General features: G+C 44.2%; 1 protein-coding gene across 1 annotated transcript; it reads right to left on the reverse strand.

Moving 5' to 3' along the window:
• Window positions 1–16,880: 16,880 nt before the first annotated feature.
• Window positions 16,881–26,212, reverse strand: Psmc4 (proteasome 26S subunit, ATPase 4). The gene is made up of 10 exons (XM_038340312.1): window positions 26,082–26,212; window positions 25,167–25,265; window positions 24,868–25,054; window positions 23,208–23,464; window positions 23,025–23,118; window positions 17,995–18,162; window positions 17,836–17,912; window positions 17,525–17,693; window positions 17,294–17,349; window positions 16,881–17,096 (listed from the first exon to the last, which is right to left on the reverse strand). Exons 1-10 carry the CDS (start codon window positions 26,187–26,189, stop codon window positions 16,983–16,985), a joined length of 1,329 nt encoding a protein of 442 aa, XP_038196240.1. The 5' UTR covers window positions 26,190–26,212; the 3' UTR covers window positions 16,881–16,982.
• Between the last annotated feature and the right edge of the window lie 72 nt (window positions 26,213–26,284).

A 26,284-nucleotide genomic window follows, 5' to 3' on the forward strand; every position in this document is an offset into this window, starting at 1 on the left:
CCTGTGGATTGCTTCTATCCCAATATGGTATGATAGACCATGCCCTCCTGAAAGGTTGCTGTGAACACCCTCAAAAAATTACTTCGCTCAACTGCCGACTGAGATGTACCTAGCACACAGATTATATACCATGAAAGACCTGATTAACAGCGCCCCTATACAGCAGGAAGAAGTTTGGAGAGATAACTACGTCCCTATTCCCAAATATTGTTTATAAATGTTCTTTTATATTTAAAGGGGGATATAATATAGATGAATAATTTGCATTGGTATGGATTTTAAGGTCAATTTTATTATATGTATATGTATTTCTGGTCTTGATTGAGGTATTGTGATTGTGTAGTTCATTTAAAAATGTGATGAATAATTAGTAAATATAGGTTGTTAATGGATAATCATCAATAATAGTCAAGCTTGTAGTCATGTTAGTTAGATTTTCTAGATATATAGAGATATATTTCAGTTAGATAGACATTCTTCGTATCTTTCAAAGACTGTAGAATATGGCATTTAATGTTTTAATAACTTAGGGCTTTTCATGACAATGAGACATGTCTGCTCCTGGCAGCACCAATCTACTTCCAAAGGAAGATGGGCAGCAAAGAGGCTCCTTATGGAGTTTGATAGCCATTTGGGCAAGAAACTGCTCTTGCCTGGACTGTTGCATAAACTGGACATAAAGAACCCACAGAGAGAGGACTGCTGAACTTGCCTAAAGGTGAGATGGTCTTTCGGGGTTCCTGATTCATGAAAGAGTCTGCAAGACATTCTGCAGGACACAACAGATACTGACTGAACTGCCCTTGAAATTTCCTGCTTCATGGAAATGTCTGCTGGATACTTATGGGCCTGTAGGCCGAAGATGGATGCCCCAACGGTACAAAAAAACTTTGGGTGACTGTCCAGGCAGCGAGTTGTCTCTGTCATTTCTAGAGTTTGAAAGTTGCTTATTTCTTGTTTGCTTAGGTAATATTATATCCTTCTGGACTTTTTGATGAAGTTGAAGAATGGTTAGTTATAGTTATAGAATCCTTAGTTATGATAAAAGATAAAATAGATATAAATATTGTAACTGTAACTCTTGCTTGATAACTGTTTTGTTATATGTAATTTTGCTATGTTAAAGTTAAAGCCTTCCTTTTTGTTTAAACAGAAAAAGGGGAAATGATGGAGGATGGTCATCTGTCTATGTGTTACTTTCATTGGTTAATAAAGAAATTGCCTTGGCCCTTTAATAGGACAGAAAATTAGGTAGGCGGAGTAGACAGAATTGTGGGAGAAAGAAAGCAGAGTCAGGCAGAAACTTCAGGCAGACGGCATAGCTCTCCTCTCCTAGATGGACACAGGCTAAGATCCTTCCTGGTATGATACCACCTCGTGGTGCTACACAGATTACTAAATATGGGTTAAAGCAAGATTTGAGAATTAGCCAATAAGAGGCTGAAACTAATGGGCTAAGCAGTGTTTTAAAACAATACAGTTTCTGTGTCCCACCACTCCATCTACAGCAGAGGGAAATGAATTCAGATGTGCTGATTTGCTCACCTCCCTAGGGAATGTTGCCGCCCACAGTGGCTGTGTCTTCAATCAAGAAAACCTCCCACAGATATCCCCACAGGCTAATGTAGACAATTCCCTCATGGAGACTTTCATAGGTGACTCTAGAGTGTATCAGTTTGATAAAGCTAACCACAGCCGGAATGGACATGCCTAGAGAGTTTGCTGAACTACCAGCAGTTCACAGATGGGAGAGGATTCACCCAAAGCTGAAAGGCCAGGAAGGCCAGAGGTAAAATCAGAATAGTGCAGCCAGAAGATGAGTGTGCTTTGCCTCCTAAGAAGGCGTTAGTTACAAACACTAGGATAAGGGCAGTGTCACCTGAGCCCAGGGTCTGGCAATCAGTATTTGCAGGGAATACATGGTCAAAAAGACTGACTGGGAAGAAAATGGAGGCAAGGAAGCGGAGAAGATGTGTGCAGTTAACTCAATGTTTGCAGTAAGTAGGGTGGAGAATGCCGACGGAATCTAGATGTGAGACAGGCTGAGAGGGGCTTCTGCAAAGGGGCTATAGGGCGGCGTGGCTGCTGCTGAACATATTCTCTAAAACAGAAAGAAGCGATGGTGCAAGAGGATACAGAAGCATCCCAGTGTGTCAAAGCCCTTGGGATTTAGGACACAAGTCCTAAGAGCCCCTGGTGTGTCAACCCTGTTGGCACCGTCCAGACTGAGGACAGCCAGGTGGAAACAACACGATGTTTAAGCTTCTCCTCTGAACTATGACCTTTTATATCGTGACATTTGGTAATAGAATTTTAGGATTAATTTTTGTACTTCAAACCATCCCTTGAAAAAAAAATCAAAAACAGATCTGCAGCAGGAAAAGGATGGAAAGGTACTAGCAGAATGGATTACTAGGATTCGATGGCGACACCTATTGGCAGTGGTGTGAATGGCATTAGCTGATAAGTTTCTTCTAACAGCTCATTCCCTAGTGCCTTTACCCTATAGAATCCAAGGCTGTCCCCCTTTCCAATACATATCTTTAAAGGTTCTTGGAGTCTGGAGGGGAGGGGGAGCGAGAGGGCAGAGGGAGGTGAAGGAGTCTCTTCTGATGGGGTAGCTGACCAATCCCTTGTCTGAGGGACGTGACCCCTCCAGGGCACAAAATACCTTTAAAAGATCTGTGTTTTGGTGAGCTCCTCCCTCTTGGTTCCCTGCTCTTCGCTGGAACTTTGGCTCTGTAAGTTTCTCCCATTTATTAAAGCTGAGTATTTCATATAAGGCTAGTTTGGTTATTTCCCATTGCCGGCCAACCACGCTTGCTACACTCTTCCTACAGGCAAGAATAACATTTTTTAAAAAGGAGAGTAGGCCCTCAGAGTCACAATGTTATTTGAATATAAACAAAACTGTTTTATTCACCTGCAGAGTTTAATTGCTCTTCCGGTAATTTGAAAAGTAATTAAAATTCCCCCTTGAATTTCTGGACTCAGGCTGTCACAATTCTTTTGCTATGTAAAGTCAGACAGAGTTCAGAATGGGCAGCATTCCATGGTCTCACCTGGTCTCAAACACTAGGAAAAGGCACTTGGTCTTCTAATTTACAACCTCTCTTGAGACCCATAAAGAGAGCTGTGGTCAATTTTAAAGGCAGCTTTAAATTTCATTTCTTTTCTTCCAATAGGTTGGTGCCACAGAAGGTCTCGCGATCCCTGGTGATCCTCCATGCAGTAACTCACACAGTTTCACTGGGTGTCAAAGACTCATTTGGTTCACCATCTTTATTTTAAAAAAAAACCTGAAAAGAATAAATTGTGTAAATAGATGAAAATATGCAAAATTTGAGTGGCTGAAAAAAATGTTTCTGCACCGAAGTAATAACAAAAATACCAGAAAAGGTCATCATACACACGGGGCGGCTCTGGGAGTAGGAGGTAAATAAGATTTATGAGTCGGACTTGCAAACCGGCCTCCCGGGTGGATTCTAAGACAAATAACATCTGAATCCGAGCATCGGGTGTGGACCATCCAGATCTTGGGGAGAGAATATTCTTCATCCTATCCCAATCTGGTATCATTTTGACATCCAGACACCCTGGTGCCTCATTTCCTCATCCTCACAGGACACAGCTTTTCCAGTGGTGACATACTTGACCCAACTCAGCTTCCGCAGATGATAAGTCAGCAGTGGTAACCATGCTACACCAGAAAGTATGCACATGGACACATATGAGCTTCCTCCTCACCACAAACCTCTCAACATATGCGTGGTGTGCCCATTACATACCAGTCTTCTCTTTGGCCAGAGCCTTCTTCCTGGAGCCTGGCTCATGCTCTCCACATAATGGCCTGTTCTTAGTGATCCCCTTGAGACTGGAAATGGCATGTGGATCTTAAATCTAATAGCATCAGAATTCACTCCAGTTCTAAACATTTATCTATGATCCAAGAGCGGCTCTGAAAAGTGAGCTATCCTCCTTGTTTGAAGCATTTGCCTAAATTGTTCTATTATTAATAAAATCTTGGGAGTTCAATATTAGGGTAAAAACCTGATAAATCAAGAAAGTGGTGGAGAATTAACCATCTGACCCTCCCTCCACACTTCCCAGATTTAAAAGAACGTGCAAATTCCAAGTCTCTCCCTTCTCCTCCCTGTTGGCTTCCCTATCCTTATTCCTGGCTACTCTATGGTGGATTCTGGTCAGTTAGTCACTGACTCTGCCCCCTGATCCAAGGTTAAATTTATTAACAGTCCGGGGTGCCAAAGTGAGAGCAAATCCCCGGAAACGTGGTCTTCTCACATGTCTCAGACAATCCTGAGTTAAAGGATTTAGGTCTAACTCAAGTTCAATGTGCAACCATGGCTGACTGCCCAGATGAGGGATGATGGCTCATCTTCCTGAAATGAGCTACAACACTGACTAAGCATCTAAGCTGTCCCAGGGGGCTATGCAACGTTCTAGATCCAAGACAAGAATAACGAACAAAAGCTGAAAACTGTCGAATTGTGAAAGGGAGGACCAAGTGCTTTGTCCTTTAAACATCGGTTATTTTAAATGTGTGCTAGCAAAGATGCAATCATTGGTCCTGCTTAACACTCTTCAGGGGGCAAACTTCCTCTGCCTTCCCAGTTCTGTTGCTTCCAATAATTACTTAAGGCCAGAGCAAAGTTCTTTTGGGCATTCTGTGTGGCTAATCATCCTGACTCCCTCAGTGAGCTGCTGATCTGGTGGTGGTGACACCGTGGGAAGGCGAGCTGTCCCACATGTGTAAAAGCCAACATGAAAGGATTCATTTTGGTTTTATTTGAAAAAAAGAAAAATCTGTGTTACAGACTCATCTGTAGACCACGAGACCAGAAGGATGCTCATATCTGCCCCTGGGATCAGTGTATCCCAGACCTGCTGGGACACAGGTATTTTGATACTAGGAGATGCCCCATTTCTCCATTTTTTGTTCCATCCTGCAAGCACCGACTCTTCACCCATTCTAACCGAGATCCATGAGTCCCTGCTCTCATTCCTCGCATCTTGTTGGCTCTGCCAGGTGGGGAAGGTCTTTCTAGATCATGTCCTGAGGTTCTGCACCTGTGTCCTCACACCACCTCAGTCCTCCTTTTTTGGAGCGGGAGAGCCGCCATCCTGTGGCCTATTTTCATCCATAGAGGTTGCTTTCCTGCAGGATTGTTTCTGTCTCTTGAAGACCCACGTGTAGTCACGTTTCTGAGTGAAAACACCATCGGGAAACTCACCAGTTGTCCACTTATCTTAAAACTTAGTTTTAAAACTGTAAAATTAAGCTACGGAAAGAGAGAAAGGATAAAAGCACCAAGAATCAGAGGGAATTTGCCATCTCCTCAGAAGCCTTTTCTGTCTTCATGCCCCAGGCAGCCACTAAAACATCAAAGCCCAAGCCAGGAACTTGGCAAATACTGGTCTTGAGCAAGGTAGGAATGCACCCAGCTTCTGGAAAAGAGCCCTAATACATCACTGGTGACTTGTGAGAGAAATCGGAGCTAGGTAGTTCAGTATCTTCCTACAACTGGTCTCATCCAGTTGCAGTACCCTCCCCAGGGGGGGTTTAAATTCTGCCACCTGAGGAGCTACCAAAGCTGAGTGCAGTTTCTCCTACCACCTCTGCTTTGCAGGGTGCAGGGAGGGGGCAAAAGTGTTAAAGGAGCTGCATTTGGAGTCCTGCCTGCAGCAGGTTCCTCTGAGGAGGAACCAGCTCCTGAGCTGGGTAGACCAAGTCGTTCACAGCCTTCAGTCTCCTGTCCCTGTGCGTTAAGTACCATGTTTTCATTTTCCTCTGTCCATGGAGGCTTTAGTTGGGCATGGGGGCTCACTCTGCATTTGCAGCTGTAAGGCAGACAAACCAGGCTCATGTCTTAAAACTTAAGAAAGGGAGAACATGAGGCTTATGGGAGCTGCAGGGACTTCTGGGCATTCTGGAGCAAGGGAAGAGAGCACACTGTTCTTAATAATCAGCATTTTTATATAGCTCTTTATCACTTATACGCTCATATTTAGTGGCGTTATCTTAATTGGTAGCAGCCTTGTCTGGTGGCAAGATAGCTGTGGTGTCAAGCAGAGCAGCATTTTTACACCAGAGCAACCACATGGGCATCTGGGACCTCAGGCACTGACTACATTTTGTTGTCTTTGGTGCTAAGTGCTGGTAAGTGACCCAGCCAATAGGATCACTCTGGGAGGGAGTCCAGCTAGTGGGGTCACTATGATAGTGAGGCCTGGTCAGTGGGGAGACACTGCAGGAGTGAGGCCTGGTCAATGGGGAGACACTGTAGGGATGAAGCCTTGTCAATGGGGAGTCACTGCAGGAGTGAGGCCTTGTCAATGGAGAGTCACTGTAGGGGTGAGGTCTGGTAAATGGGGAGTCACTGCAGGAGTGAGGTCTGGTCAATAAGGAGTCACTGTAGAGGTGAGGTCTGGTCAATAGGGAGTCACTGGAGGGGTGAGGCCTGGTCAATGGGGAGACACTGCAGGAGTGAGGCCTGTAAATGGGGAGTCACTATAAGAATGAGGTCCAACAATGGGGTCACTAGGAAAGTAGGAGCTCCCACATCCCCTTCTTAGTGGCTTAGATGAAGCCTCGCATCTCTCTCCTGATGCTGATGCTCCTCTCGCTGTTCTGTGTCTTAAGTAGATGTTCTTTTTCCATTTGATCCACATCTTGCTTTTATTTTTCTTTTCCCTGAATTTAAAAATTGCTTCCTTGACGAAATCCACTTTATGAAACAATCAATGTGTGTGTGTGTGTGTGTGTGTGTGTGTGTATTGGTTGTCAGTGGAACTTGTGTTACGTTTTAAGCCAGGTAGCACTGATGTGTGTGGATTTCTCTGCTCTGTGATTTGACTCACTTTTCCAAGGCGTTATTATGGAGTTCAGGTTGAACGCACACTCACAATAGTGTAGCAGATAGTCTAAGTAGCCCCCCTCACCACACTACATATTAAAACACACTCCATGGAAGGGTTCCATCTTTGCCCCCAGAGCAAATCTGTCCAGGTCCTCACATTTCCCTGGCCAATCTTACATGGGTGCATTATTGAATTATTGATAATATATTAGTCTGGCTGTAGCCCCTAACAACTGGGATTTCTCTGGACCAAGTGATGGAACCAACAGCTTCTGCTCGGTCAGGAATCACTTCCTGTTACACTGTGGGAACTGTAGAGTGTTCCAGAAGGGTCATGGCAGCTGGGCCATTCAGAGACATCAAGGGGCTTGATTACCAATGAGTCCGTGTAGACCTCGGTATTGTAATGACTGGTCCAACCTCCTAGTGTGGGCTGCCTCAACACAAGCTTTCCTGCTAGGTAATTAATTCTCCAGGGCCAAGCCACTAACTAAAATTGGATCTCAGGTACTAGTCAAAACACTGATCATCTTTTTTAAAAAAAAGATTTATTTATATATTATATATACAGAGTTTGGCCTGCATATATGCCTGCACTGTAGACCAGAAGAGGGTACAAGATCACATTTCAGATGGTTTGAGCCACCATACGGTGGCTGGGAATTGAACTCAGGATCTCTGGAAGAGCAGTCAGTGCTCTTAACCCCTGAGCCATCTCCCCAAGCCCCCAAAACACTAATCTTAAAGATAAAAATTTCTTCTTCTTGAACATGAGAAGGAAGCAAACAGTGGCTCCCTCTCCATTTCCTTAATGGTCCTCCCTGCATCTCTTCCCGAGTTGTGGAGACATCCCCAGTCTTGGAGATGGGCAGCTTCACAGGAGACAGAGTGAGGACAAAGGGCTCATGGAACCTTTTCAAAAATTGACCATATACTTGGTAACAAAGCAAACTTCCATAGTTACAAAAAAATATTAGTAACCACCTGTGTCTTATTGGATCACCATGGATTAAAATTAGAATTCAACAACAATGCTACCCCCAGAAAGCCTACAAACTCATGGAAACTGAACAGTCAACTACTGACCACACCTGGGTCAAGGAAGAAATAAAGCAAGAAATTAAAGTCTTCCTTGAATTTAATGAAAATAAAGACACAACATACTCAAACCTATGGGACACAATGAAAGCAGTGCTAAGAGGAAAGTTCATAGCACTAAGTGCCCACTTAAAGAAAACGGAGAAAGCACTCATTGGAGACTTAACAGCACACCTGAAAGCTCTAGAAAAAAAGTAGCAGACTCACCTAGGAGGAGTAGAAGACTGGAAATAATTAAACCGAGGGCAGAAATCAACAAAATAGAAACACAGAAAACAATCCGAAGAATCAATGAAACAAAAAGCTGGTTCTTGGAGAAAATCAACAAGATTGACAAACCCCTAGCCAAACTAATCAAACAGCAGAGATAGACCTAAATTTTGAAGTCAAAATACATTTAAAATATGTATGTTGGTTTAGATTAGCAGTCCCAAAAATCAAATGTTGTTCTTCAGGCAAAAAATTTAATGAAAACACAATAATATGCACAATCCATACTCTCTGTGTATATTTCATCTCTACATAATTTGGTTTTGTTTATTCCTTTAATCTATGATTGTCTATATTCTGTCTCTTTACAGACTTTGTTTTATTTTTTAAAACCATTTACTTCCTTTTATAATTGTCTATAGTATTTTTCTTCTCTCTCTCAAGCCTATGTACATTTATCCAACACCATGACCCCTTTAGAGTTTTTTTCCATCTGAATCTGTCTTTATTGCATATCTGGAATTATTTTTTGACCAGGAGCACTTTTTTTTAATGATAAGTAGGTGTGGCTAGGACCAACTCCACAGTCTTGCCTGTTGGCTTCACCTAGTCCAACATGGCAGGTGCATGTTTGCTTCCTCTGAGAGCCATGTACATTGCTCCATTTTCAGGCACACAGCAGGTCTATGTTGCCATTAAGCAAGTTGTAGCATTCTGATCACAAATCTCATTTAAGTGCTCTGTAACCAGACCTCCCAAAAGAGTCAGAGACATTTGTGCCTGTGAACTAGGAGGCCACTGTTTTTAAAGAAGTTGTGCAGTTTTTACTGCACCTCTCTTAAAGGAACTGTAGTGCCCATGCTTGCTGCAAGCCCATTTTAAAAAATGCATCTCAAGTTTGGTTTTTTTTGTGTGTCTAGAATTCCTTTCCAAGCTTTCTCAAGTTTTATGTGGATTTAGCTGGCACATGTTGGCATGAGAATCTTGTTGGAAGCTGCTAATTCATTTTGCAGCCACCCAAACTCCTGAAATAATCACATAGAAATCTTTATTAATTAAAACACTGCTTGGCCCATCAGTTAGGCATATTGTTAGTTAGCTCTTATATCTTAAATTAACCCATTTCTATTCATCTGTGTATTGCCACATAGCTATAGCCTACTGGCAAAATTCCATCCATCATTCAGCATCTGTCTCCTGTGGGGGCTTCATGACTTCTCTCTGACTCTGCCTTCTTTCTCCCAGCATTCAGTTTGTTTCCTGCCTAGCTCTATTCTGTCCAATCACAGGCCAAAGCAGCATCTTTATTTATTAACCAATAAAGGCAACATATATGCAGAACGACTGACTTCCCACATCACAGCTCATTTAAAAATGTAATGTATAACTAAAAATACACATCAATAGTCATTTATAATAGTCAAACTTATTGTCGTGTTAGATATATTTTTAAGGTCATACACAGATATATTTAGATAGAAGGTTTTCAAACACTTCATAGGCTTACAAAATATGTCATTTAAATGTTTTAATAACATAAGAACTTTCTTGACAATGAGATGCATCTGTTCCTGCCAGCACCAATTTACTTCAAAGAAGATAACTGAGCATCAAAGAAAACTCCATATGGAGTTTGCTTTCTTTGTGACAAAAGCTAGCCACTGGGCAAAGAAATTGCCTTTGCCTCAATTTCTGACAGTATACTGTCCAAACTGGACCAGCAGGACACAATAGAAATTGACTGTCAAACTTTGCAAGACAAGGTAGGATTATTTTTGTCTACTTGTGGGATTCTGAGCAGGGCCTGTTCCTAATGCTTTGGCTGACTTTTGGGTATCTATTCTTCATACTGGGTTGCCTTACCAAGCCTTAACACAAGGGAAGGAGCTTAATCCTACAGCAACTTGATATATCAACTTTGTTGATACCCAGGAAGGCCTGTGATATGTAATCCTAATTTGTCTTAATAAAAACCTGGAGTCAGATATTGGGATAAAATCTGAAATCTGAAAGATCAGAGAAGTAAAGTTTCAGCCACAGTCACCTCTTACCTCTCTGACTTCTCAGACCAAAATTGGTCAATCTCCTGTTTCCACCCATCTTATCACTTCTTCTCTCTGACCAACCTTATTACTTCCTGTCTTTCTGTAAAGACCTCCATACCTCTATAGTAACTATGGCTAACTCCACCCTCTGATCTCCAGGCAAACTTTTTTTTGTCAGAACACAAACAAAATATCACAATATTTCCCCCTTTTGTCTAAAAAAAAGAGAAGGCTATAACTAACATAGAAAAACTATATACTATAAGTACAATAGCTATATATAAATATACACAGGAAATAATTACATTAACAATGCCTAGTCCATTAGCATTTGACAAATTCAAAGAAATTACTCCATTATCTATTCTATCTTGTGAGTTCAAAGTGTTGTACCTAATTCACTTTCTATTCTAACTTACATTATACTTCTTTTGTGAGTTTCTTTTCTGACTTTGCTAACAAGGAAAACTATAACTATCCAGTCATCCTTCTGTACACTGTGAATATGTGTTGTTCTTATTGGTTCATAAATAAAGTTGCTTTGGCTTGTAGCAAGGCAGGACAGAGACAGGCAAGAAACCCAAGCAGAGAAACAGAGAAAGACAGGATAGAGGCAGATATACAGATTATAGAAATGGGCTAATTCAAATGTAAGAACTAGCTAGTAAGCTACAGTGAAACCCTGTCTCGAAAAACCAAAACAAACAAACAAACAAACAAAAACTAGCTAGAAACAAGCCTGAACCATTGACCAATCATTTGTAAGTAATATTAAGCCTCTGGGTGCTTATTTGGGAACTAGTGGGTGGGAGAGAAACCTCTGGTTACAAATGGTATACCATCGTGAGGCTCTTGAATTTCCATAAGGCCTGAAAAAGTTTTCAAAAGGGCTTCTAAACACACAATAACAGGGCCATAAACAGCTTTCAAGTTGTATCTTTCATGCTGGCAATGGTACAGAAACGCTGTGGCATGCTAGAGCACAGCATGGTGGATTCCCACTGCAGTACACAGAGGTGTCTCCAAGCCGCACACAATGCTGCATGGTGGATTTAGCTTTTGCTCATACATACAAAAAAAGGCTGAAAGATACACAGTAAAAAGATGTCCAAACAGAAAAGCCTCTAAACAGATTCCACTGTGTTTTACAATGTGTGTAGTCTTAAGAAAGAAAAATGGGTATAGGCAGTTAGAAAGAAATAAAGATTTTAAAAATAAAATAAAGTCTTTAAAGAAAGAATAGTAATAATCTAAAAGAAAAACCCACATAAGATGGGAAATGAACAGGAAGTTTGAATCCTGGATGTTACTGTGCTGATTTCAAATTCCTGATGGCTCATAAGCAAATGACAGCTGCTAAGAGACATGGGATGGAAAGACTGATAAAATATACTAAAATATACCAGCCTAAATATTTTTAAAATTCTTTACTTCTAAAACAAAAGTCAAAAAATATATTTGTAAAACGAAACTTTAAAAAATGTGTTGCTTTGGAGAAGCAATTTTGCTTTTGTTTCCACAGGAAACAAGAGGCTGTAGATTCATTACATGTTGCGATGAACCAGCTTTGATCAAGGGAGACCTCCTGAAACCTGACAGGTGATATCTATCAATGAAGGTTACAACTGGCCATCCCAGGAATTGGTCATCATCTCAAAATTTTATCAGGAACCCTAAAGATAGTTTGTCCACAGACAGCAGGAAGAAGTTTGGAGAAAACAACAGCCACATTCCCAAGAGTTGGGGGTATGGATTGTCTTTGGCTATTTGGTGGATTATGAATGTTTGTTATATTTAGGGGAATATAGGATAAAAAGACAACCATTAATCTCAGATATTTTGCATTGGCACAGATCTTGGTGTAATGATACAAATTTAAAGTTAATTTTGTTACACTGTATGTACACTTCTATTCTTGTTAAAGGATTTTTGTTTATTGATACAAATTTGTTATAGTGCATGCGTATTCCTAGTCTCGTTTAAGATATTATGTTTATGCAGTTCACTTAAAAATGTAATATATAATTAAAAATACCGATTAGTAGTCATCTATAATAGTCAAGCATACCCATATAGGTTAGGTTTTTAAGTATAGAAAGATATAATTTTTCATAGATTTACTTATTTATTAAGAGTATAGTGTTCTGCCTGCCTGCCTGCATGCACGCCTGCAGGCCAGAAGAAGACACCAGATCGCATTACAGATGGTTGTGTGTTGCTGGGAATTGAACTTAGGACCTTTGGGAAAACAGGCAGTGCTCTTAAGTGCTGAGCCATCTCTCCATTCCCACAAAGATATATTTCAATTACACATAAATTATTTTTTGATTATAGGTAATCTTCAAACACTTCAAAGATCTACAGAATAGGCATTTAAAATGTTTTCAAAACTTAGACGTTTATTGACAGTGAGACATATCTGCTCCTGGTAGCACCAGTTACTTCAAGAGGATGATGGATATCAAAGAAGCTCCTTATGGAGTTTGCTTTTAATGTGGCAAGGCTAACCATTTGGGCAAGAAGCTGATTTTCCTGGACTGTTTAACAGTATATTGTATAAACTGGACATACAGGATCCACAGAAAAATGACCACTAAATTTTGTCAAAACAAGGTTTTCAGCGTTTCTGCCTCACAGAAGAAAATGCCAGACATTCTTCAGGACCCAGAAGACAGTGACTGATAAACTGCCAATATAGGTGGGACAGTCTTTCAGATTTCCCGTTTCACTGAAGTCTTTCTGGGTCTGGGTTTCCTCACTCAAGATGGTTTTTTTTCCTAGTTTCATCCATTTGCATGCAAATTTCAATAAGTCATTGTTTTTTCTGGCTGAGTAATCTCTGGGATAAAGCCAACTTGATCATGGTGGATTTTTTTTGATGTGTTCTTGGATTCAGTTTACCAGTATTTTATTGAGTATTTTTGCATCAATGTTCATGAGGGAGATTGGTCTGTAATTCTTTCTTAGTTGAGTTTTTGTGTGGTTTGGGTATCAGGGTAACTGTAGCCTCGAAAAAGTTTGGCAACGTTCCTTCTGTTTTTATTTTGTGGAACAATTTGAGAAGTATCAGTATTAGTTCTTTGAAATTCTGGTAGACTTCTGTGTTGAAACTATCTGGTCCTGAGCTTTTTTGTCGTTGGGAGACTTTTGATGGCTGCTTCTATTTCCTTAGGAGTTATGGGTCTATTTAAACTGTTCACCTGGTTTTGATTTAGTTTTGGTATGTGGTACCCATTCAGAAAACTGTCCATTTCTTTTACTGATGTGGGAGAGTCTTCTGTTTGTGTTGATTTCATTCGTTAATAAAGAAAACTGCCTTGGCTCATTTAATGGGCCAGCCCTTAGGTGGTTGGAGTAGACAGAACAGGAAGAAGGAAGTGAGGTAGATGGTTCAGTCAGATGCCACACCTCTCCTGAGTGAGGCAGTTGCCATGCCTCTCCTCTCGGGGGCAGACGCAATGGAGCCAGCCACCAGGTCAGACATGCTGAATCTTTCCTGGTAAGACACCACTCGTGGTGTTACATAGATTATTAGATATGGGTTAGTCAAGATGTGAATAAGAGGCTGAAACTAATGGGCCAGGCAGTGTTTAAATGAATACAATTTGTGTGTTGTTATTTTGGGTGTAAAGCTAGTTGTGTGGGATCCGAGCGGGATGAAAAGCAGGCCTGCCTGCAGCTCCACACTACATATTACATTTTCCAATTTTGTGGAGTACAGGTTTTTGAAGTACAACCTGATTCTCTGGATTTCCTCAATGTCTGTTGTTATGTCCCCATTTCATTTCTGATTTTGTTAATTTGGATATTCTCTCTGCCTTCTAATTAGTTTGGCTAAGGATTTGTCTATCTTGTTGATTTTCTCAAAGAACCAACTCTTTGTTTCATTTATGCTTTATATTGTTTTCTGTTTCTATTTTATTGATTTCAGCCCTCAATTTGATTATTTTCTGTCATCTACTCCTCCTGGGTGAGTCTGCTTTTTTTTTGTTCTAGAGCTTTTCAGGTATGCTGTTAAGTCACTACTTTGAGATTTCTCCATTTTCTTTATGTAGGCAGCATTAGTGCTATGAACTTTCCTCTTAGCACTGCTTTCATAGTGTCCCATAGGTTTGGGTATGTTGTGCATTCATTTTTGTTAAATTCTAGGAAGTCTTTAATTTCTTTATTTCTTCCTTGACCCAGGGGTGATTCAGTTGAGCATGCTTCAATTTCCATGAGTTTGTAGGCTTTCTGCAATTATTGTTGTTATTGAATTCTAACTTTAAGCTATGATGATCCAATAAGGGGTATTCCAATTTTTTTGTATCTGCTGAGATTTGCTTTGTGACTGAGTATGTCATCAGTTTTAGAGAAGGTTCCATGAGGTGCTGAGAAGGTATAACCTTTTGTTTGTGTGAAGTGTTCTGTAGATGTCTATTAAGTCCATTTGAGTCATGACATCTGTTAATTCTCTTATTTCTCTGTTAAGTTTCTTTCTGGAATATCTATCCATTGGTAAGAATGGTGTGTTAAAGTCTCCTACTATCAGTGTGTGGGGTTTGATATGCAATTTAAGCTTTAGTAATGTTTATTTTACGTATGTGGGTGATCTTCTGTGGGGGGCATAGATGTTCAGAATTGAGATTTCATCTTGATGGATTTTCCTTGTGAATATGAAGTTGTCCTCCGTCTCTTTTGATTGACTGTTTGAAATCTATTTTGTTAGATATTAGGATAGCTACACATGCTTGTCCTTTTGATTGAAAATTTTTTTTCCCTTTACTTTTGAGGTAATGTCTGTCTTTGAGGTTGAAGTGTTTCTTGTTTGCAGTGGAAGGATGGATCTTATTTTTATATCCATTCTGTTAACCTGTGTCTTTTTATAGGTGAATTGAGTCATTGATATTGAGACATTAATGACCAGTGATCGTTTATTCCTGTCATTTTTTTGGTGCTAGTCTGTATATTTCCTTTCTTTGGGGTTTGCTGGTGTGAGATGTGAGGTTATCTGTTGCTTGTCTTTATGGGTGCAGCTAACTTCCTTGAAGTTTCCTTTCTAGTACTTTCTGTAGGGTTAATTTGTGGATAGGTATTGATTAAATGTGGTTTTGCCTCTAACTCATTTTAATAGGGTCTTTTCTGCTCATTCTGCCAGCTATGGGAAGATCACCCCCTTCCCTTCAACTATTTTTCCTTGTTTCCTTTTTAAATTTTATTTTTAATGTGTTTTGCCTCCACGTATGTTTGTATACTAAGTGCATACTCAGTGACCAGAGCTGTAGGCTATCATCTGAGTGCTGGGAAACTAACCTAGGTCCTCAGGAAGAGGAGCACCCAGCCATCTCTCCAGATCAATTCTTCAAAATATGTATTCAATTTTGAAACAAAACCCAAATATTTACTATGTGTTGGGGATGGTGACTGCACTATGATCAGATCGCATTCCCTGGCTGCACTGTGTGTCAGTCTGGAGATGAGAAAGTAACACTCCAAAGCAGTGGTTCTCAATCTGGGTGTCATGACCTCTCTGGGGGCCAAATGACCTTTTCACAGGGATTGCCTAAGACCATCAGAAAACAGATTATTTACTTCACAATGCATAACAGCAGCAAAATTACAGTTATAAAGTAGCAACAAAAATAATTTTATGGTTGGGGATCACTACATGAGGAACTGTGTTAAAGGGTTGCAGCATTAGGAAGGTTGAGAGCCACTGGTCTAAAGCATGGTAGCTTCTCTAAGCAGAACATAGGCAGGCCCTACGGAGCATGGCAAAGGACTCAGCTTCCTGATTAGGGTGGGAGCAGGCTGGTTAACAACAAAGATGAGTCTAAATACTAGTAAGGGAAACTGGGATTTGGCCTGATTAGAATGAACAGTGTGAGCTAAGGGCAGAGGGGAGCGTGTCTTCAGAGTCCTGCAAGGTGAGGCAGCCAGACAGACTAACAGGCAAGCAGGGGGCAGACAAGAGCCTTGAAAGCCACACTGAACTGTGGTTAGCAGCTAGGTGACATAGGATTGCAGGACAGAGCAGCCAGCATCCATAAAGATGACCAAGGAAGAAGCTCCACATCCAGAGCAGGTAGGCTCCAGGAACCCCTGGAGACACCAGGACAAACCAAGCACAAAGCCTCAGGCATAAAGGAAGGTGGAAGGGCTCTTGCTAGACTATGTGACTCGGAGATTAAATCTCATTTGCCTAGGGAAGTGCACTTAGCCACAAGTCTAAGTGCATTCACACATACGGTGGCATGCCCAGCAGACTTGGTGTACTCAGGCATCGAAGACAGAATCTTGGGAACTACCCGTACCAAAAAGACAAGCATGTGCACTGGTCTTTAACTGTTTACTTGGCAACCAAATACACCGTGCTTTGAGAGGCTGTAGAGGGAGAAGACTGAGGGGATCTGTGGCCCTGGCCCTTGTGCATGTAAGGAAGGCAGAAATCCCTGAAAATCCAAATGATCTTCTTGGAGAAATGAGAGAGGGGCTTCAGCCTGTGGCCACGGCTTCCATCCCCCTTCCCAAAACTCTGAAATCATTGTCCACATTGTTTGCTCTTCTCAAGCTGCACCCCCTAGGCCTACTTATTTGTCACGGAGGGACCCAGTAGATTCTATTCAAGATCCATATTCCCCAAAGGAGTAACACCTAAGAAGAAATTAAATAGATCCAATCACATCCATTTATTGACTAAACCAATCCTGGGTAAAAAGAAAACTAGTTTCTGGGACAGGTGCCTAGGGAGTGTGTGGGTGGGTGGGTGGGGTCACTTGTAAAACTCATGTTCCTGTTCATCTTTCTTGATCACAGTCTTGTAGGCTTTCTCAAAGTCCTTGGCCAGGACAATGTAGCGGTTCTCACGGACAGCCAACATTCCACTCTAGAAAAAGAATGAAAATTACACTCTAATGTACCCCCTTCCCCACCCCCAGGTTCCATGACAGCAACAGAAGAGAGACATGTGGTCCAAGACCCCAGGGAGGCCACAAGGGGAAGGACAGACTGCAGAGAATAACACCAGAGAAGGGAGACATCTTCAAGCATCCCTGCTCAGATCAGGAAGAGAATCTCACTCACCTCCTGACAGATTGAGTTGATGTCGGCTCCTGAAATCTTATCTGGCCGGGCCACATCTGCAGCAGCCAAGTTAAGGAACCCTTTCCTCACATGATGGGGTCAGTTCTGGAAATGGATGCTGTCCTGCTCTTGCATCACCTCCCCCTGTGCTCCCCTAGGGGTGGTGACTGTGATGAGGACCCAATCTTCACTTTCTGCTAGCCTCCCCCCGCCCCCACTTCCAAAGGATACAGTCTTCCAGGTCCACCTCCTCAGAGAGGTTCATCTTACTGGTGATGGTGGAGAAAATCAACCTCTTCTGGCGACGGTCAGGGAGTGGGAATTCAATTTTGCGGTCCAAGCGTCCTGGCCGCAGTAGAGCTGGATCTAAGGTGTCTGCTCTGTTTGTGGCCATGATTACCTGGCACCGGGAGGGACCAGCTCAGACTTCTGCCATCCCTACATCCTCCTTTCCTGTCATGACACCTGGCCCTCATGAGCCAGACCCCATCTTTCCCCAGTCCCTACACCATGCCGCCCCTTGCCAATCCTGAACCCTAAACCTTCACGTTGACGTTTTGGTCAAATCCATCCATTTGATTCAGCAGCTCCAGCAGGATCCTCTGAACCTCCCTGTCAGCTGAAAGTAAGAAACACAGTCAGTCCAGGAGACATCCTTTGACAAGCCTGCCCGAGATCCAGGCCATGTGGGCACTACTCACCTCCTGTCTGGGCATCGAATCTCTTGGTAGCAATGGCATCGATCTCATCGATGAAGATGATGGCAGGTGCATTCTCCTTGGCCAGGCGGAACACATCCCGGACCATCCGGGGGCCCTCACCTAGGTACTTCTGTACAAACTCTGAGCCCACCACACGGATAAATGCAGCTGAGGGCAGAATGACAAGGCTCAAAATGGGGACCATCCTCCTTTGGGGTCCCTTGTGCTTTAATTGACCCTGGGAATTCCTGAAGATGCTTTTCTTGAATAACTACCCCCTACTATCTGAGGAAGGCACAGGGTTGGGTCCCCACATCCAATCATTGCTCCTGCCTCACGGTGACAGATAAGCCCCAATCATAAATCCTACACATGCATGTCATTTTGGGGACTTTTTAAAAGAATCAGAATAATAAGTACAAAACAAAAACTAAAAGCCCAAATTTCCAGCACGTACGCAAAACCAATTAACAAATCAGAAACATCCATAGAAAGAGAAGTTAGACTGCTGGGCCAAGAGTGCTAAGCTCATGGCTGCTCTCTGAACCACACTTGTTTGTTCTGAGAAAGGGTTTTGATACACAGCCCAGCCTTGTCTGGAATTAGTAATTCTCCTGTTGCAAGCTCTGCAGTGTTGTGAATATTAGTCTAAGAAGTGTTACATTTGTTTAATGATGCAAAAACATGTTGCATTCTTTTATGTTGCATTTGTTTAATCTGTAAAGCTGTGTTACTGTGTCTGTCTAAAACACCTGATTGATCTGAATGCCCGCTGTGAGGCAGAAGAGAGAAATTGGTGGGACTGTCAGGCAGAGAGACTAAACAGGCGAAATCTAGGCTCAGGAGAAGAGAAAGGAGCGGAAAAAAAAAGGAGGAGAGGAGGATACCAGGGCCAGCCACCCAGCCACACATCCAGCCATGGAGTAAGAAGGAAAGAAAGATATATAGGATAAAGGAAGGTAAAAAGCCCAGAAGCAAAAATGTAGTTAAAAGAGAAACGGACTAAATTAAGTTAGAAAAGCTGGCTAGAAACAAGCCAAGCTAAGGCTGAGCATTTCCAAGTAAGAATAAATCTCCATGTATATTTGGGAGCTGGGTGGAGGGCCCTCAAAGAGTAAAGAGCAACCAGCTACACCGCAGTGTTGGGATTATATATGTTTGCCCTGCTCTGAGCCACTTTTTCACATCCCTGGAGGAATCAAAGTCCATCTTTTTATTTAATCTATAGCTGGCAGCAAGGCTGAATCAGGTTTGTTTTGGGCCCTTCCTCTGGACTTGTTTCCTAGTAAGTGGACAGTTGTATCCTGTGTGGAACATTCTCCTGAGACTCTCCTTCCTGCTGCCACCAGAGCAGGGAGTATATCCACATACACAGGCCAAGTAGGAAGTGAGCAAGGCTGCAGACTGGTGGCCTGACACTCCCTCAGGCCCAGACTTCACATCTGACTGAAGGTATGAAGAGGTACCCACTCTCCTGCATCACCTAGGGGTTCACCACGTACTCTAACCTCAGGGCTGCTGACTTTGTCCTAGACACATCTTCCTAGCTTTGTGCCCACAAGAAAACCCATCTCTGGAGTTATCTGGTATGACTCATTCACTCCAGTCCCCTGTCAATCTTTAGACTGCTCAGCCTCTGACCCCTCCCACCTACCCTGGAACAGTCCCCTGTCCTGCATCCCCCTCCCTGCCCTCCTGTCAATCTTTAAAATGCTCAGCTTCTGATCCCTCCCACCTACCCTGGAACAGTCTCCTGCTTAGTGGCTCACTCTTGGTCGTCAGTCACCATCGCAATTAAGTCTTGTCTCAACCAGGACTTTCCTTCTCCACAGAAGACAAGCCAGGAACCTCCCCACTGCTCCACCCCTGCACCCTCTTCCAGTGAAAAAGCCTTCACCAAATTCACTCAGAACAGAAGAGACCCTCAACTTCTGTCTGCTCTTGGCCAAGGTCGCCTGTCTGGATTAAAACTTGGGCAGAACAAGGACACCAGTGGGCTGCAATGGCACTTCCTGCCTTTTGGACCTGCTCTGTGACACTACAGGGACATGAAGTAACATGGAGGGACCTGGGGGAGGGGCACACTGGAACTTCCTAAAATCACTTTCTCCAAAAGCTTTATAAATTTATCATCACCGTCTCAGATAGTCAGCCATCTTCTGGAACCATTTATCTTGCTTACATATTCCTGTCTCCCTGAGCTCCAGGATGAGTGGAGGATCAAGAGCCCGTGGTTTGGGGACAGAGGTCTTAGCATCAAATCCTAGCACTACAGAAGCTGCTGGTGACCCTGAACAAGTTATAACTGTGTTCTTATGTGAGACATTTCTTTTTCTACAGGGCTCTGGCAGTCAGGATTACAGGCAATGCCTGCTTCAGTGTCCAAAGCTACCCCTATTACAGGACATAAGGGGTTCAGGGCCATTGCCACACAAACAAATGCCCACCCAAGGGTCAGCTGTTATGCAGATCAGAGAAAAGGACAGAAAAATCCTCATCAACGTGCCCTGGGAGGTTTGTATGTGTGTGTGTGTGTTTTGTTTTTCAAGATAGGGCTTCTCTGTGTACCTTTGGAGCCTGTCCTGGAACTCACTCTGTAGATCAGGTTGGCCTCAAACTCAAGAGATTCTTCTGCCTCTGCTTCTGAGAGCTGGGATTAAAGGCGGGCACCACCACTGCCTGGCCCTGGATCTTTAACACAGTCTACCTCAGAACAGCTTGCATTTTCAGAGTTTAAATCTTCACTGTCCTGACCTCTTCTATCTGCCTCTCTGCTGTCATAAGACCTCACCTAAGCCCACCACAGAGAGCAGCAAGCTCAGGTGACTGCTCCTTGCCAGACAGGACCTTCCCTCACCCTCTCCACCCTCCTGACTTTCCATCTATGCCGCACCCCCACCACCTCTCTAGGGTTCTCTTCCCACCCATGACCTTTCTTCAAGTTTATATCATGTTTCCAGCCAACTAGCTTCTGCCCAAGGCAATTATAATACAGTATAATTTTTCCCTCTTTTTTTTTTTTTTTTTTTTTGAGTTTCTTTTCTCTGTGTAGCCCTCAATGTTCTGAAACTTACTCTGCAGACCATGCTGGCCTTGAACTCAAAGATCCACTCGCCTGCACCAGCCTTCTGAGTGCTGGGATTAAAGGTGTGCACCACCTCCGCCTGCCTTAAATCCTCCCCACCTTAACCCAGATCCACTGCTTCCAGCTGTTTCCCAGCTCCAGCTTGCCCTGGAGGACGCAGATCCCAGGAATGGACACTGATTGTTGCGGTATCTCAGGAACGAGAGCTACCTGGCACATGGCAAACACTCAGCAAGTAGCCAGTGTGGTTCCAGTGCCAATTTCCGAAAGGTGTGCACAGCCTCCCAAGAAGAAAAGAACATTGCAGACATCTAGCGTGCACTGTGATTTTTATTTACCGCGGCTGTTAGCATTTTTATCTCACCTTTCAAAACCCTGGCTCACATCCACAGAAACGACTAAAGGGAACAAACACCGATGAATCCAAATATCCACTCACAGCCCAAATCAAAGTGGCACAGTGCTCTGTTTTACATTTCTGCTGAATGGTCCCTGTCATGAAATCTCAGGTGTGCCAGTGAATCCACTGTTCCTTACCCCAGTTCATCCCTCTATCCTCCAGGGTGGCCCATGCCAAGGTGAGAAATGCTCCTGAATTACCTCTTGCCAACGACACCTAATCCATTAGTAAGTCTCAGTGTGGCCGCCCCTTCACTATCCATTCCTAAGCACCCAGCAAAAGGGTAATAATAAGGGTCCCTAACCAAGTCCTCTGATTGGATGTCGGATTTCTTTTGGACTAAAACTATTCTCAACTATTTATAATCAGGAACCTCACGATCGCTTCAGCCTCACCTCCTTTGCTGTCAAACACGGCCCCTACTCAGCCAGCCCCTCCTCAGGAAAAAAACAAAAGCATGGATTTGCTCTAGTGGCATGATGTCACTAAATGAGTTCCTTTCCACCTTTGGCCCTAAATTCTCTCTTCCGATCTCTGTGCCTGATACACCCCTCCCACACCCCGCTTCCTCTGGGAACCTCTTCCTGAGAGTCCATGCAGGATGGACAGCACATCCACGGATGCTCGTGTGCACCCTGCGGACTGTCTTCTTTCTCACCACTTGCCGCTTTGGCTTCAGCCCAGCAATCGCCTTTAGGACCACTAAATCTGAACCCACCATGAGAAATACACTGTATGAGCTGGAGAGATGGCTCAGAGGTTAAGAGCACTGGCTGCTCTTCCAGAGGTCCTGAGTTCAATTCCCAGCAACCACATGGTGGCTCATAATCATAAGAGGTGGACCATAATGAGATATGGTCCCCTCTTCTGGCCTGCATGGATAAATGCAGGCAGAACACTGTATACATAATAAATAAATCTTTTGGAAGAAAAGAAGGAAGGAAGGAAGAAAGAAAGAAAGAAAGACAGACAGACAGACAGACACTGTATCACTTTGCCAACTCCTCGAAATTGCCCTACAGAATCAGGGTAGAGTTTTGGTTATTTGCTTGTTTTTTTTTTTTTTTTTTTTTTTTTGAAAAGTATCTTGCTAGGTATCCCAGGATAGTATCAAATTCTTATTTTACTGCCTCAGTCTCCTGAGTTAGGAGTAAAGATATTTGCTAATATGTCCAGACAGACTTTTTAAAATTTATTTGACCTTATTGAGTCAGGGTCTCACTATTTAGCATTGGCCAGCCAGGACTCCCTATATAGACCAGGCTGGCCTTGAACACACAGCAACCTACCTGCTTCTACTGCCTAGATGATGAGATTAAAGGCATGTGGCACCACACCTGGCTCATTGGGGGGTTTTTTAATTTGGAAAAAACTGAGGCACAATTTACCTGCCTAGGACTGGACATCCCATAAGAACCCCACCACCTGCCCCCAGAGCCTCTATTTACAGATACCACGCTGTCATTTCCCACAGAACCTGAGGTAGCAGGTGGCAAGGTGAGGAGTCCAGGGCACATGAGTCCTGGGTAGGCATGAGAGGCTCACCTGTCGTGTGATGTGCCACAGCCTTTGCCAACATTGTCTTCCCACAGCCAGGTGGGCCGTACATGAGGACTCCCCGGGGAGGGTCGATGCCGATCTGAGAGAGGTGGGAAAGGATGAGCCACGGGATCCCGACAACAACGGTGAAGCCCGCTAGGCCTTTCCCTGCCCTCACCTCCACCTCACCTGCTTGTAGAGCTCGAAGTGTGTGAGCGGGAGCTCCACGGCCTCCCGCACCTCCTGCTTCTGGATGTCCATGCCTCCGATATCCGCGTACATTACATCTGGCTTCTGGTCTGAGGTGAGCATCATGATGCTGCTGTCGGCCTCGGGAGGCAGCACGTCGACCAGCGCGTTGCTGTGTTTGTGCAAGGCCACCGAGGCATTGGGCTTGAGCAGCTCCCGGTCAATGGTACTTAGGATGCGCACATAATAGTTAGAACCTTTGGAAAGGGGACAGGAAGGAAAAAGAGAAGGTGAAAAGGACTGAGACATGACACCGCTCCTTCCCCACTCCCCTTTAGCCCACAGATGGCACTTTCTGAGTTCACACTTCAGTCCAGATCAGCCCTTCCTGGCCCCCAGTTTTGCCTCCTCCAATGCTCACACTTCCTTGTCTACAGTACTGATCTCCTCAAGGCCCAGCTCTGTGTCTTCAGGATGTCCCTGGGTATCTTTCAATGTGTCCCAACACTACCCTGTATTTTTCTCTGAACGGTGCTGTTCCTCCTGGATCTGTGTCAAGGGCGCCCTTGTCCTTGAGTTCCCAGTCAGGGAACTAAGCCTCACACTGGATGGTTCTCTCCATCCTTTCAGAGCCCCTCACTCAGTGTGACTTTCCACCCAACCCCCCCAAATCTATTCACCCAGTCCCTCCTCTGCCCTCACCTATTCTACAACCAAACCCTGCCCTCATTCGGACCTACAGTCTGCATGAATTCCTGGTGACCAGCCTCTGTCCCTCTTCTCCAGTCTACTCCCTATAGCCACACTAACAACGCACAGCAAGACCTGACTATGAAGCTGGACCACTCTCACAACAACCTCAACTCCCCGTGCTGCCTCCCTGCAAACCTACCCTCCGATCACAGCCCCTCAGGGAGCCCCCACTGTCTTAAGTCTCCCATTCGAAGACACGGGCTTCATCCTGCACAACACTCTCCCTTTACTCCCTCATAGCCCGTCCACTCAATCCCAAGTGGTCATACAGCTTTATCCAGATCCTTGCCAGGCACACGGCTCAGGCCAGAAGCAGGCCAGGGTAAGGGCAGGGCATGGGTTTATGTTCATTAACAGCAGCCACTGAACGCTGAGTCCTCAACAGAGCCCAAAGTCTTCTGACCTGCTCCTGCTGCTTTCAAGCTGCAGCTCCTAACACAGCAGCGGTTGTGAAATTAACTCAGTGTGGCATGACCTTAAGTTTGTTTAAATCAAACAGATGACGAAGAGGCACACTACACACAGGGTAGATAACCACAGTTGGACTTTGTGGGAGATGAGGTCTTTCTATGTAGTCCCAGAATACACTAGGTAGACCAGGCTGGCCTCAGACTCAGAGATCCTCCTGCCCTTGCCTCCTCAGTGCTGAGATTAAAGGTGTACACCATCACCTGGCTAGTGAATTTTTTACATGCATGCACACATGAATTGAGAAGCAAAAAAAAAAAAAAAAATTCCAGAAATAAAATAAGTGTCTACTTTTGGATTAGTCAATCTTCTGGCCATTACATCACCCTACCTTGATATTCTTAGTACGTGACAATTCCCAGTTCCTGGCCCATGGAAGAATCAGGTGTTGGACAGACAGAAGAACCAGGGAGGTGCCCCCACCTGCCCACCCACTCACCTGTGGTCGAGCCCACAATGGCTGTGTTCTGATCCACAGCCTCCAGAAACTGGCCAATGACCAATGGGATGCTCTGGATTCGCTTTACTTCCTCCTGGGCGTGGAGGAATTCTTTCTTCAGATTCTTTTGCTCGTCTTTGATGTACTCTTCCTGGACCTCCAGGAACTCCAGCTCCTGCTGCAGCTTCTGGAAGCACAGAGCAAAGGGCTGTCTGCAGGCCTTGCCGCACCAGCGTGGAGGAAGATGCGGGGCCCTATGCTGTATGCAGGTTCTGGGTTAGGAAAAGGGTCGAACACACCTTGTAGCGGCTGTACAGGTCCTCCAGGTCCTCAGGCTCAGGCCCCAGAAAGGACAGGCCCGTCTGGGGCCGAGACACAGACAGTGCTGGGATCTCATCCTGTAAACAAAAAGGAAAACCTGGCGTTGGAAGCAGAGAATCATCTCATGAAATCAGCTGGAGCTGTCTTCCCATTTCACCGCCAACTCACTCTGCCTCTCGCACCCGACATAATTCAATTTCTCGAAATAAACACGGGAACTGCTCGATCCCCAATGCAGGTTTCTCTTATCAGGCCCCTTAAACTTTTTACGTCAACATCTCCTTCCATCGGCTATTATAATTCCCCTAGCTAGGATGCAGGTGTTACAACTCCATACCAGATCCCAGCATTCAGGTCCCCTCAAGAGGTTCTAAAAGTCACATGGTTTTTAAGGTCAGGTCGCATTCAGAGTCTCATTACCCAGTCCCCCCCCCCCCCAAAAAAAACCTTTCATGTCAGACTCCCAACTCGCATTAAGGCCAAAGGTCACTCAGCCAAGCCACAAATAATACTTAACGCCTCCCCCTCCAAGCCCACCACAGCCAGTCCACAAGCCACTGGGCCAGGGCATACCTAGGCCACAGGGTCCCATTACATCATTCTCCACCAGGTCCAACCCCCAAGCCGAAAAGCTATTAAGCACTGTTATCCAGACCTAGAAATCTGTCTTTTAAAAAAAAGTCTTTAAGCTTAACGCCACTTTCCTCTCCCACTCTGCTTGTTGAGCTCCGCCGCCCTCCTGACAACTCGGCTACCCAGCCAGGCCTCGGGACCACTCAAGGGTCTATACCGAGGCCTCTGAAAGCTCCCAGTCCCGAGCCTGGTTCCTGGAAGGCGCTCAGCACCGCCACTCGGGTCTAGCTCGCGCACAGAAAGGCAGATTCTCACCGCACCTGAACCTTCTCCACCAAAATGCCTATCTCCTCCATAGTGACCAAGCCGGCCTCCGTGCAGCCCGGCCAGTCACGGCTTCCGCTGACGCCAGCGGAAGTGCTTCGCATAGAGCATCTTGGGAAACGTAGTTTAAGGCATGACCGAGGCCAGGAAGGATGGGCGGGATAGCTGCCAGGGCGGGAAAGACCGGGTCCTGGGCTCC

Source organism: Arvicola amphibius, chromosome 8, assembly GCF_903992535.2.
Source record: "Arvicola amphibius chromosome 8, mArvAmp1.2, whole genome shotgun sequence".
Taxonomy (NCBI): Eukaryota; Metazoa; Chordata; class Mammalia; order Rodentia; family Cricetidae; genus Arvicola; species Arvicola amphibius.

Bases quoted from the DNA above. Each gene is read 5' to 3' on its own strand.
- Psmc4 (XM_038340312.1), bottom strand. From the start codon at position 26,189: ATGCGAAGCACTTCCGCTGGCGTCAGCGGAAGCCGTGACTGGCCGGGC. The intron at 25,055-25,166 runs GTGTGTTCGACC...CTGTGCTTCCAG, and splicing joins ACCTGTACAGCCGCTACAAG to AAGCTGCAGCAGGAGCTGGA. The intron at 17,350-17,524 runs GTATCCTTTGGA...TGGCTGCTGCAG, and splicing joins GGAGGTGGACCTGGAAGACT to ATGTGGCCCGGCCAGATAAG.